This window comes from Phyllostomus discolor, chromosome 4 (assembly GCF_004126475.2).
Source record: "Phyllostomus discolor isolate MPI-MPIP mPhyDis1 chromosome 4, mPhyDis1.pri.v3, whole genome shotgun sequence".
Classification (NCBI taxonomy): Eukaryota; Metazoa; Chordata; class Mammalia; order Chiroptera; family Phyllostomidae; genus Phyllostomus; species Phyllostomus discolor.
The window spans coordinates 558,349-571,133 of record NC_040906.2 but is presented as its reverse complement, the minus strand read 5'-3'; the positions used below and the strand labels follow the sequence as shown (position 1 = coordinate 571,133).

General features: G+C 71.5%; 1 protein-coding gene and 1 long non-coding RNA gene across 3 annotated transcripts in view; both read left to right on the top strand.

The window, feature by feature from the left end:
* CROCC2 (ciliary rootlet coiled-coil, rootletin family member 2) overlaps positions 1-8,788 on the top strand; it is a gene marked incomplete at its 3' end in the record, with an annotated part of 34,141 nt that extends 25,353 nt beyond the window's left edge. Inside the window, exons 20-25 of the mRNA XM_036025015.1 lie at positions 385-561; positions 2,658-2,828; positions 5,688-5,905; positions 6,403-6,562; positions 7,084-7,251; positions 8,507-8,788. Coding sequence (XP_035880908.1) covers positions 385-561; positions 2,658-2,828; positions 5,688-5,905; positions 6,403-6,562; positions 7,084-7,251; positions 8,507-8,788 — 1,176 coding nt within the window. The remainder of the gene's footprint in view (positions 1-384; positions 562-2,657; positions 2,829-5,687; positions 5,906-6,402; positions 6,563-7,083; positions 7,252-8,506) is intronic.
* Positions 8,789-8,961: 173 nt separating this feature from the next.
* On the top strand, positions 8,962-12,046 carry LOC118499957. 2 transcript variants are annotated; one of them, XR_004902474.1, is made up of 4 exons: positions 8,962-9,095; positions 9,774-9,894; positions 10,351-10,484; positions 11,506-12,046. It is a non-coding gene; the product is annotated as an uncharacterized LOC118499957 (long non-coding RNA). The 2 variants fall into 2 exon arrangements; XR_004902473.1 differs by lacking the exon at positions 11,506-12,046 and having other exon boundaries at positions 10,351-10,665.
* The last annotated feature ends 739 nt before the right edge of the window (positions 12,047-12,785 follow it).

Sequence of the window (12,785 nt, the reverse complement as noted above, 5' to 3'; positions counted from 1 at the left end):
GGGCACTGGCTGCACTTGGAGGGCGTCGCTGAGGGAGCCTCGTCACCTTCCGAGCCGCCCCCTGGCCACAGGCCCCGCCGACACGTCCTCGCATTTCGGGCGTGACAGTGGCACTGGGTCCGCCGGGAAGCTCAGGGAGGCCTATGCCCTGTCAGCCTGGGTCAGACAGGGCAGTGGAGCCAGGGACCCGGCAGCCGGCCCACAGCCCTTGCCTCAGCGACCCCGTGAGAGACCGGGGCACGTGCTGGCCGCACGGGACAGTCCCTGGGGACCTTCCTGCCCTGGTGCCCTCTGAGCGCAGTCTCGGGCAGGACCACAGGCCCTCACTGGTCCCCCGGCCCTGTCCCGGGTGGTCCTCACGGCCTGTCCCCTGCCTTGGCCCAGGAAGCCCTGCGTCTGTCTCTGACAGAGGAGAGGGAGGGGGCGGCTCACAGGCTGGAGCAGGAGAAGCAGCTGGGGGCAAGGATGGCCACCGAGAGGGAGGCTCTGGAGGAGCAGCTTCGGAGCCTGAAGCAGGAGCGGGGTGAGGCCCTCCTCCGGCTGCAGCAGGAGGTGCAGCAGGTGACAGGGGACAGTGGGGCAGCGGGGCAGCCTCCCGCCCACCGCCCCTGCCTTCCTGCCCCGGAAACAGGGCTGGGGCAGCCTTCCCAGGTCACCACGGCCAGAGTACAGCTGGCCTTCCACAGGAATCCTGGAGGGAGACGTGCACCCACCCTCCCCCGACCATCCATCCACCTACACATCCACCTGCCCCTCCACCCACTCACCGGCCCATCCATCCACCCGCCCACCCATCCACCCACCCATCCCTCCACACGACTATCCGCCCACTCATCTCACCGCCCACGGATCTCACCACTCATGGGCTCACATCTGTTCCTCCGTGTAAACAGCCTCCCCTCTGCCCCGCACTCAGCTGCCCGTTCACACCCACGACTCGTCCAGTCTAACCGTCAGCCCCCACCTGCCCACCCGTCCATCCCTGGCTACTGGGACTCGGACACTGCACATGCGAAAGTCACCCTCTGGGTCCAGGCTCCTGCAGTTCATGGTGACCCCGGGGGTCACTCACGAGCAGACACATCTGCGTGTGCTGTTGAGCCCTGTGACGGGACTCAGGGGCCGGCACGAGTCACACGGCACGGGGAGGGGGCAGCAGCAGGAGGGCCCACGGCGCGTTGCCAGACCCCGAGTTTCTCGTCCGGTGCTCACAGCCCCCGGAGCTGCGAGCCCCTCGTGTCGGCCCCTTCACGGGAGAGAAAAGGCAGGTTCGAGCACGGTGCCGGCCTTGCCGTGGGCGGTCGGTGGGCGGTGTCCTCAGCCGCCGCACTCTTCCGCTGTATGGCGGGGGTCGGGGGTGGGGTGTGGACAGGAAGTCGCCGGGCCGGGGGCGGCATGTGGGGGAGGCCAGGGCGGGGCAAAGGTCTGCGTGGAGCCCCTTGGTGCGTCAGCCCCCCAGAGTGACTCACAGGACCCAGAAGGCGCTGCCCTCACGATGGCGTCCTGGTCAAGGACACGGTCGGGACCAGCCCAGGGGAGAGACTCATGGGGCGCCGTCTCTGCCCTGGAATCGGGGGGCCCCGTAGGGCTTGGGGGGAGGCCCTGGGAGGCAGCCGCCTGCCCTGGACCAGTAGACAGAGGCCGCTGCAGGCCGCCAGCAGGGGTCGCCGGGGCCCGACCCCTCTTCAGGAGCCTGTGTCTGGGGCAGGCAGGGCAGGGAGCGGTACCTGGGACCGTGGGGCCCCGTGTCCCCGCCCCGTCGCTGGCCGCTGGCCTCAGCCCCTTTCGGAAGTGGGCCGTGCGGAGGCAAGCGGCCGGAGCAGGGAACCAGGGCTCGGGGACAGGGAGCCCGAGGCGCTGCCTGCACCGGGGCTCGGACGGCCGCCCCGGGGTCCGGCCTTGAGCAGGCACTGGTGCCCTCCAGGGAACGGCCTCACGGTGCTGGGGGTCCACCGCTCTGCTGGGGCCCACGGCCACCCCTGCAGCCGCACCCACGCAGCCTCGAGGGCCAGCCCGTCTCTTCGGCTGCTGCCCGTGTCCTGCAGACCTCCTGCAGGGCTGCTCTCTCCTAATTAACCCCGAGGTCCCTGTTCACCTGGCTCCTGGCATGTCCCTGCCCCCAAGGGCACAGCCAGCCGCCCCCTCCTGCCGGCGCTGAGTGAGTGACTTGGGGGGGGGGAGTGAAGGAGAGCGCTGGCAGGCAGAGGCAGGGGGCCTTAGGATGGGGGGCTCCTCTTGTGCCCCACAAGCCCAAGAGGGCAAAGATCCAGCCCCACGCTCCTGGGTGCAGACACCAGCCCCTGCCCGGCTGCAAGAGCCCAAGTCCAGCATTTCTGGAGGGCAGGGCCTCCGCCCGTTTGCCGGACAGCCGCTCCTGCCCGAGCCACTCGGCCCAGCGGGCCCAGCGACAAGGGTTCAGGCAGGAGAGGAGTCCGTGCTGAAGGGCCCTGCCCTGGCCTGGCTGCCCGGGACCCCAGAGGGGAGGCTCGGGGTCAGCCCCTCCCCACAGGGCTCCCCGCTCGGGCCTCTGCCCCCACCCCGCACCACTGCCCCCTCCAGCCCTGGCACTGGTGGCCCGGGCGGTGGCCAGGATGAGACCCAGGCCCTGGCCTGGCACCCACCGGCCTGGAGCCACGCCGCGGGCAGCCCCTTGATGCCTCGGCGGCTTGCTGCCTCCCCCCCAGGCCACGGTGAGCACCACGGCCGCGGAGCTGAGGGCCCTGCAGGCGCAGTTCGAGGAGGCCGTCTCGGCCCATCAGGGGGAGACCGCGGCCCTGCTCGGGAGCCTCCGGGAGATGGCAGCAGAGCGGAGCACGGCGGGCAGAGAGGTGAGGGTGCCCGGAGCGGGGGAGCGGCCGGTGTGGCCTGGGGGTGTCGGGGGACGGGACCACTGGCATCCAGCTCTGGGCACAGGCCCACTGGGGCTGAGACGGGGGTGGGGAGAGGCCGCCCTGGGGGGCCTGGGGCCAAGGGGCAGGGGAAGTGCGGGGCAGCCCTGCGTGGGCCTGACACGGGCCCCGGGAGCCCCGGGGTGGTGTCCTGGGCGGGGACAGCCTTGGGCAGGGTGACAGGAGCGGCCCCAGCTAGGCCAGGCGGAGCTCGGCAGGCGGGCAGCGTGGGGCGGTGTCCCCGAGGCAGGTCCGAAGGGACTGGGGGCGGCCGGGGGCGGGAGGGAGCGGGGAGGACGGGGGGGGGCGTGGAATCTGGGCTGGGGGGCGAGCAGCGCCCAGGTGGGGCCTGCAGGGCCCGGGCCGCCCTCGCACCCGGGCAGCCGGCCAAGGCTGGCAGGCGGCGCTGACCCGCTCACTCAGCACATGCCCGGCGGCCGCGGAGGAGGGAGGAGGGGGGCGCGCACCCCGCCCCCCCCCCGCACCGGGGGGCAGGCGGGGCAGCCAGAGGAAGAGAGCGTGATTTAACATGACAGCCTGTTTACTTTGGCCCCCAAAGAGAAAGGTCTCCTTTCAACAGATTTCAAAGTCAGGCCGGTCAGCGACCGCACGGGGAAGCAGAGCGAGACTTTAAAACCGGGGGCCGCAGGGGAGGGGGGAGCTGGGAGGCTCACAAGTTCAGGTTCTCGGAGCGGGGCCCCCAGAAGGGGAGTGGGGGGCAGAGAGCGGGGGGCAGAGAGCCGGGGGCGAGGGGGCAAGAGGAGCGCAGAAGGGCCCTCGCTGGCGCCAGGCTGCCCAGAGTCGCCATGGGAACCGCAACGTTCTCACAGCCCAGAGCTGGAGGCACATCCAGGCCTCTGGCTGCGTCCACACGTGTGTGCGTGAGTGCACGCCGTGCACCCACAGCACGGCTCACACACACCCCTCACACACCCATGCACACGCATTCCTGCTGACATGGAGACCTACATGCCCCCATGCACACACAGTGCACAGAAGTGGCCACACACATGCACTCCTGTGTGGTCACAACACACATGCAAATGCACGTGGACCCCCATGAAGTTCACATGTGTGTACAACAGGCAGCATGTGTACCTCCACGCATGCTGGCACATGGGTGCAGTGTTGCGTGCGTGTCCACACATGCACACATGCAGATGCATGGCCACATGTGCACCATGCTGCATGAACATGCATGCACGCCAAGCATAAATATGTGCTCCCGTGTGCGTGCGCATGAACGTGCCACACACAGGCCAGGACCCCTCGACACCCCTCCTCTCCTCCACACAGAGCTCTCAGCCACCCCCCTGCAGGAGATTTCAAAAGAGGCTGTTTATACAATTTCTAGTAAAGAAATAATTATTATAATCACATTAAGCGATTTGGCTGTAAAATTCCTGTAAAAGGGATGGTTGTTCTCGGCCGAGGGCGGCGGGTGGGGGCGCGGGGGAGGGGCCACGTTTGTTGTGCTTGTTTTCATCCCCCCCCCCCCCCGGGAACTGAAAACAGCTCCTTTTGTGCAGACGGCCCCTTCCCTGGCCTTGACCTTCTGGGTGGGTTTCTGCTGAGCTCAGCGGAAAATGCTCCGCTCGGCTTGTGGCTCCCACATGTGGGGGGCGGGAGGGGGGCGGGGGGGTGCTCTGGCCCTTCCCAAAAACAGAACAACAACAACAGCGGCTGCCCGGGAGCCAGGCCGGCCGGGGCCTGGACAACGTCCCGCGGCAGCTGCCGGCGGAGTGGGGCTCGCTCCTGGCCGACCGGCGCCTGGACAGGGCCCCGAGGGCCTGTAGCTGCCCCTCGCCGCGTGCCCCCGCTGGCCTCCTCGGCCTCCTCCTCGGGGCCACGAGAGTTGGGGCACAGCCTCCTCCAGAGTGTCCTTGTTAGGGCCACGGCCGGCCTGGGAGGCGGGCGCCCACCCCCGGCCCCGGCACTGGAGGCCCGGCCGCTCTCTGCCCGTGCTCTCCCCTGAGCCTCCCTCCCCGCGGGGGCTGAGCCCAGAGTGAGTGGGACCCCCGACCCCACCCACACATCGGTGTCAGCAGTCTCTGCAGGAAGCCCCAGGGTCCAGGGCTCTGGTTTCAGGGGGTGTGTCCTGCACTGGGCTCAGAGCCGGTCTGAGGGGCGGAGGGCTCACACCTGCAGCCTCTGGTCCGCCCTGGGTCAGCTCCCAGGGCTGCGGGCTGGGCCGGTTCGAGAGGCCCACCACACTCCTGTGCTCCGTGCCAAGCACATGTGACAGCGGGAACCCCAGCCCGAGCTCCCGGACGGCCTGGCCCAGGTGGGCCCTGGTGGCAACAGAGGCCTCCCTGCCAGCTCCCATCCCAGCGGGGGGCCAGGGTCCACCACCGTGCACGGGGCAGACAGGATCCTGAGTGCTGTCCCATCACTGACTGGGCAGGGGGAACACAGTCCAGGGCCCGGAGGGTGGGGACCGTCGGGCAGTGGTGGCGGGCCCTGGGTGGGGACAGTGCAGATCTGTGGGCAAAGCCGCGTCTCACACAGGCCCTGCTGACCAGTGGCCAGTGGTGCCGGGGCCCAGGCAGGGAGCACAGGCAGGACTGGGGCCAGGAGAAGTCTGGTGTCCCCTGCCTGGGCTCTGGCCCTGGCCCAGGTGTGCCACTCGGCAGCCTCAGTGGCACAGGGAGGTGACCACAGGCTGGTAGAGCCCGGTCGTCCGCAGACCAGAGCCCGAGGCCGCAGGGGCCTGAGCCTGCCCGACCCGCAGTCCCCGACCCCCCCCACCCCACCCCCGAGGCTGGCCCTGGTACCTGCAGCTGCCCGTCCCTCTCGCAGGCCGAGCGGCTGCGGGCGCAGCTCGGGGAGGCCCGGGAGGAGCTGGCCACGCTGCACAGGGAGCTGCGGGGCAGGGAGGACAGCCTCGAGGGGCTGCGCAGGACGGCCGGGGAGGCCCGCCGGGCGCTGAGCGCCGAGGCCCTGGAGAAGGACGCCCTGCAGCGGTCCGGCGCCGAGCTGCGGGCCGCCGTGCGCAGGGCGGAGCGGGAGAAGGCCAGGTAGGGCGACCCCCCCCCCCCCCCCCGCCCCTCGCGCAGGGCCTGCGCGCTCCTGCCCCGCTGCTCCACCCCACCCCCAGGCCGTGGGAGGACACGCCCAGGAGACCCAGGGTGCCGGCTGCCCACCCATGGCGGGGGCGGCACTGCCGGCCTCGGGAGTAGGGGCTGGGACACAGGAAGTCCCGGCCCGGCCCTCAGGGAGTTTCCATCCAGCAGGAAACAGAGGCTCCGGGGGTGGGGGGGGGGCAGCAGGCGACGCCCCCGAGGGCTGGAGTGAGGGGAGTGGGGGGGGAGGGGCTGGGGAGAGAGGGGAGCCAGGGCCGCTGGGCACTGGGACCTGCTGGGCCCCAGAGGGGACAAGCAGCCCAAGGAGGCTGGGCTTTGGGACACCGCAGGGCGCGTCTCGCTAGAATGGGGAGGGAGCCTGGCCTGTAACCGTGGGAGACGCCAGAGTCCCCAGGTGGGCCCCCACCCCCAGCCGGTGACACCCTGCTCAGGTGTCAGCGGTCCAAGGAGGAAAAGGAGCAAGAGGTGCTGGTCCTGGAGGCGGCCCGTGCCGCGGCCCAGAAGGAGGCCAGCGAGCTGCAGGCCCGGCTGCGGGCGGCGGAGCAGGCCGGGGCCGACGCCCGCCGGGAGCTCCGGGAGCTCTGCAGGCAGGTGAGCGACGCCCCGGGGCCCAGCTCCCCCGGCCCCGCCAGGCACCCCTGGCGGCTCAGACTCGGGTTCTGGGGTGGGTCTGCCCCGGAGGGTGCAGAGGACGAGCCCCAAACCTCAGGCCCAAAGACTATCCTGAGGCCCACGAGCCCCGAGGGCCAGGAGTCCAGGCGGAGGACACAGCACAGCTCGGCCCTGCGCCCCCCCCCCCCGGGCCCCCACGGGGACGGCCCGCAGTGGGGCTGGCTCACCCAGAGGTGCCCCCCCACCACACAACCAGTGGTCAGCTGGGCTCTTAGCTGGTTTCGGGCTCCACGGGGCCCCGACCTGGAGAGGACCTGCCAGGTGTCCGCGGAGCCCGGCCGAGGGCCAGAGTCAAGGGCACCGCCGGGACCCGAGTGCAGAGCCAGGCTGAGCCCGAGTGTGGGGAGCGGGCCGCCAGGGAGGCTTCCTTCCAGCACACGGGAGCAGAGGCAGGGGTGCAGGGGCCGCCCGGCCCCCACCTGTGGCCCCGCCCCCTGCAGGTGAGGGCGCTGGAGGCCGAGAACCTACAGAAAGGCCGGGAGGTGCGGCAGCTGCAGGACCGGTGTGCACAGGATGCTCGGCAGCGGCAGCAGAGCCGCCAGGAGGCCCTGGAGCTGCGGAGGCAGGCGGCCGAGGTGGAGGCTGCGCGGGAGGACGCCCAGGAGGAGGTAGAGGGCCCAGGGGCCCCGAGAGGGAGGCAGAGGTCGGTGCTGCCCAGGCCTCACTCTCGCCCCCACCCCGTGTGCCCCCCGCCCCCCGCAGGGGCCCGGGCTTCAGCGAAGGGCAGAGTCTCCCCCAGGGGAAGAGAGCGCTGAGTCCAGGGACAGGCAGGGGCCCCGGAAAGACCGATCCATGAGCTCTAGGTCTCTGAGCTCGCGGCCACCCCCACACCCCCACACGTGTCTGCACGCCCCCAGCCCGTGGGCCCCCCCAAGCCTCCACACACAGCCCCAGGCAGCTTGAAAGACCCTCTGTTCAGCCCCAGCCCCGCCCCCCAAGTTCTGCTTGCTGCCAGGCTGGGCTGCGGGAGGCCGGTGGCCTCGGACGCACCCCCGCTCCCCCTCCCACAGCCTGAGCAGCCTCCCCGGGCCTCAGCCTGCGCGGGACACCCCGGTTCAGACCCAGCGCCACACCCAGAAACACGCGCTCACCTCCCCTGGCCCATGTGACCCCCTCGTGACCTCGCAGCCCCCCACCTCCAGCCGTGAATGGGGTCCTTGTGCCGTGGCCACCCAGGGAGGGCGAGGATGAGGCCGGCTGCCCTGCCCGGTGGCGCCAGGACTCCTGCCCCCGGACCGACAGGCCGGGGCACTCTGGGCCCGCAGCTGGGGCCTGGCTGCCCCCTCCCCCAGCCTGTGTGCACTTCTCTGGGGGTGGGGGCCCCCAGTCACTGCCCTGGCCACTCACCTTGTGTGAGTGGAGGGCGGGGGACACCGGCCCTGCCCGGGGCCTGCAGCAGTGGGCAGGCGGCCCGTTTGGAAGTGAAGGGACTGGTGGGGTCAGGGCAGCCCCTCGTGCACCCGGTGCGGGGGGTCCACATTCCATGTGCCCATGCTGTCGCCCGCCGGGAAGCCTGTGGGGGATGGTGGCAGGCACCCTGAGTGTCCCCAGCCCTGGTCTCAGGGTGACGCTGACCCAGCCCGTGCCACCCCAGGCCCCGAGCAGGCAGACAAGCGTGGGCTGTGGCCCCGTCTGGCCCGTTCTCGTGAGGCTGTCCGTGTGGCCATGCTGCCTGCCGGGGTGTGCTCCGTGGTCCTGGGGGGCCCTTCCCCACCGGGGCTCAGGTGTCCCCGCTGCCAAACATGGGCTGGGAGCGGGCCCCAGGCCCCCCCTGTGCCAAGGGGGGGCTGAGGCGAGAGGCCTGGGGTGAGGCTTCGGGCCCCCGTGTGCAGCCTCCCCTGAGCCCCCACTGCCTGGCTGCAGGTGCTGCGGCTGCAGCGGAAGCTGGCAGAGGTGGAGGCCCAGGCGCAGCAGGCCAGCGGCGTGGCCGACGGCCTCCGGGCTCGCCTGGACGGGGCCGGCCGCCGGGCCCACAGCCTGGAGCAGGAGCTGGCCGAGGCCGGGCGCGCCAGGCAGGACGCCCAGGCCCGGCTGGACCGGCTGTGGGCCATGCTCCGCCGCGAGCTGGGCCTCCGAGCACAGAGCCCTGGGCGGCCCGGCTCCCCCCTCGAAGGTCAGTGTCCTCGGCGGCTTCGGGGGCTCCTGTCCTGGCCCCGCTCCCACCCGGGCCACCCTCCCCCTCCCTCTCCCCGGGCCTCGAAGGCTGCACAGCGAGGGCCTGGACACGGGGCCCCCGGGGCCCTGTGGTGGGGACGGGACACCTGCATGTGTCACCCCATGTCCCCTCAGCCCCCGCTGTCCTACAGGCTCCAGCCCCCCCGCCCGGCCCTGCTCACCAGCCCGATGGCCCCCGCCGGCCCCGGGGTGGCAGAGCCCAGAGGTGGACGTGGCCGCCGTGCAGCAGGCCCTGAGGGAGCTGGTGCGGCAGCGGCGCCAGGCCCAGCGGGAGCGGGTAAGTGGGGCCGGAGGCCCTGCCCTGTCCGCCTGTCCGCCCGTCCTGCATCTGCGGAGACCCCGGAGGTGCCCCGACCACCCTTCGTGTGAGGAACACCAGAGCCCCTCAAATCCCAACGGCCCCCGCGGCCTCCTTCCCACCCAGCAGCGGAGGCCCTGGAGCCGGCCCCCCGGGGACACCCCTGCCTGCAGCTCCCAGAAGGGCTGGCCAGGCCACCTGCAGAGCGACCCCAGTGACCCCTCACACGGGACCCACCTCCCAGCAGCTGCTCACATGTTCTCCCCATCCCACCGCCTCAGGGCCCCCCCCCGAGCCACCCACCCCCAGCCAGGTGGTGCCCGGACTTGGCCCACCCACGGTCCTCCCCCCCAGATGCCAGCCCCGGGAGCAGGGCCCAACCCTACTCCGCCCCAGGTCAGGCCAGGGGTCAGCCCCTGAGAGTCACCTTGACCCCACAGGCTGTGGGCCACCACCTGCCACGGCACGCCCTGTCCCCCCACTGCGTGTCCACACCCCAAACCTGGACACGTGGGCCCCGCCCCACTCCAGCCCTGCCACACCCTTCCAGGGCCTCCCCTGAGTTTCCGAGGGCTGCCCACCAGGCCCCCGGAGCCTCTCACATGACCCCTCAGCCCCGCACGCTCCCTAGCGGCCCCTGACCTTGCCCTTCTCCAGGACACCTGGCGCTCCCAGGTGGCCAGCCTGGGCTGCCAGCTGCGGGAGGAGCAGAGGGAGCGGGCCCGGGCCCAGAGCCAGGTGGTGCGGCTGCACAGGGCGCTGGCCCGGGCGGAGGAAGGTGAGCACCCTTCCCCACCTTCTCGGGGAGACCAGCGCCCCACTGAGTTGGAGGACACACTGCCCCAGAGGCCTGGAGAGGCCCTCCCCACCCAGGGCCTTGGCACTGGCTGCACCCACCCTTGGAGCCTCCTTCCCATCCAGTCACGAGGCCCATCCCCCGCCCCCCGGGTTTCTGCCCCGAGTCACCTCAGTGAGGCCCCCTGCCCTGCTGGCCACCCCACCCCATCCCCATCAGTGGGTCACACGGGGGCTGGGCCCAGGGCCTGACTCTCTGGAAGGGAAGGGGGCCAGAGGGAGGATGGGTGGGGGGCGGGGCCTGGAGCTCAGAGGACGCGAGGAGCCAGCCCCTACCCTCCTGGTGCCGGGCACTCAGTTTCCTGGCAGGTGGGGTGGGAGGGGATGACCCCCTGGCCCTGGACCTGGGAGCCAGGCAGCCACCCTGATCACCCCACAGGCTGGCGCCCGGCAGAGGGGGAGGCGGGTGGCGCCCAGGCCACAAGGGCCCTGCAGGAGGAGGCGCTGCAGAGGCTGGAGGCGGAGCACCCGGTGAGTGAGCGGTCCGCGGGCCAGGAGAGGAGGTGGCTCCAGGTGGCGGCCCTGCACCCCAGGGCTGGGAGCGGGAGGGGCAGTCTCAGGTCCCTGTGGGCGGGTGGCCTCAGGGGGCACCGGGTCCCTCCCTGTCTTTGAAATGGCCCCAGTCCTAATTTTACAGACTGGGGAAACGGGGTCCTGGGCAGGGCGGCCTGGGCTGGTGACCGAGCCAGTGAGGTGCGGACCCCCGGTCTCCGTCGGTGGGGCCCCGTCTCTGCTGCCCAGGGACCGCTTTGCTCCTGGGTCCCTCACACGCGGAAGGAGGCGGCACAGCACGAACTCGGCCGGCGTCCCCAGTGGGGGCTCCGTGCTGGGAAGGTGGCTTGGGGTCCGCACTTTCCGGGCGAGGGGCCCCAGCCCCCCGTCTCTGCTCAGCCCAGGCCGGGAAGGCTCCGGCTCCCGAGGACCCCAGCTGCACGGAGGACAGAGTGCTGGGGCCGGGGACACTGGCCTTCCGGAGGCCGCTGGGGCCCGGGGCCGAGGCCGCACGCCGGGACGCAGAGGCCGATGCAGCGGCCGAGCAGAGCACCGAGTGGGGTGGGGGGGCCCGGGCGCTCGGGCCCTGGGGACGCCGGACCTGCCGGCCAGCCCTGCCCCCAGGCCCTGTGAGGGACCTGTGAGGCCAAAGGCCATTTCTGCTGGAGACCCTCGAGCCCGAAGCTGCTGGGGCGATGGGCGGGGTGGGGGGGCAGCAGGACGGGTGAGGCGTGGACCGAGCCACGGGAGAGGCGGGGGGGAGGCGGGACGGGGCCGTGTTCCGTGTTCCACGTGTGTGCTCCACGCACATTTGAAAACCAAGCTGAACTGCGCCTGTTTCATCGGCCCTCGCAAACACGGCTCTCAGACACTCGCACGGGGTCTGTCTCCCGACGGACCCACGCTCAGCGCGCTGGGCGGAGCTCTCCCGGGCCACGGGTCCCGGTGACAACCGTCTTCCCTTTCTGAGGGTGTTCGGCCTGTGGGTTTCCAGGGCCTGCTCTTCAGAATCCAGAGGGTCTCTCTGCTAGAGGTTTTCCAGGTCCAGGGGCCCCTGTGCCCGGTCCCTGCTGTCAGTCCTGTGTCCCACGTTGCCTGATGCGGCACGGCCCACCACCCACCCTTTCCAACCCGCCGCCCACCTCCCGCCAGCCTGGCTGCGTTTCCGCTCCACCCCGGGTGTTTGCCTCTCCGGGGGGAGCTTGTCCCTCTCACAGCCATCGTGGAGACTTGTTTCGTCCCTCTGCTGTTAACACTTCCTCACGCCCTCCGTGCTGTCCTCCATGTTGGTCGCTTGCCCTCCCCTTCCCTCCAGTGCCCACATCCTGCCCTCGCCCCTTTCCCTGGTCTGGGGGGCAGGGGAGCGCGGCGGCAAAGTCACGCTGGGCTCGGGGATGGCAGGTGGCTGCTGGGACCCCTTCCTGCTCCCCGGCCCCCTCCCAGCTGCCGGGTCTCTGCACCTGTGTCCTGGGGGCTCCCGGGCTGCACACCCGCCTGCCCCCTCTTTCTGCTCAGGGCCGGCCAGTCCACGCAGAGCCAGACCTGAGCCCAAGCTCGGTGCACTCCCACTCAGCCATGGGGGCCGAGGGAGCCCCCAGCCCTGCAGGGTGGGGGCCCGAGTGGGGGTCTTGTTCTCTCCTGGGTCTCACCCTCGGGGCTGGCGGGGCCCCATCCCCCTGGGGCTGAAAGAGACCCCTCACGGTTCACTCAGGGAATGGCAGGGTCCAGCTTCCTGTGGTCCTGGGACCCAAGTCCCATTTCCCAGCCATCCGCCAAGGACAGAGCAGCTTCCAGAAGTTTCCCCCAGTCCCTGCTGGGCCTCCTCACGGGCCCCCCGTTGGAGCCCTCAGCCCAGGCCTTGTGTGCCGTTCGCCCACCCGGCTGCTCCCCCGTGGGCTGGTCGTCACCCTTCGTCACGTCCGCAAACCCTGTTTCCACGTGACGTGACACCACCCCGGGGTGGCCTCACGGCCCATGGTCACAGTCCCTCTGTGACCGCTAACCCCCGGGTCCGGTGGCGGGTGGAACACGCCAGCCAAACCCTCATGTGCACAGGCGTCTGGGGGTGGGGGGAGGCGGACTCGCCCCATCTCTGCGAGGGGCCCGGCCGAGCTCAGAGTCCAGGCCGCCCGGGGCACCCGCCGACCGCGGTCTCGGCCGACTCCGGAAACGGGCGGAAGCGGCACGGTGCTTGCAGCGCGGGGCACCCGTTTACTTCCGAAATTCGGAAACTCGCCTCAGCGCCGACGCGCACCTGCGCCCGTGAGCGCGCTCTGCGGCGGCGCCCGGTCTCGGCCACCCACCGGGAACACCTCCCTCCTG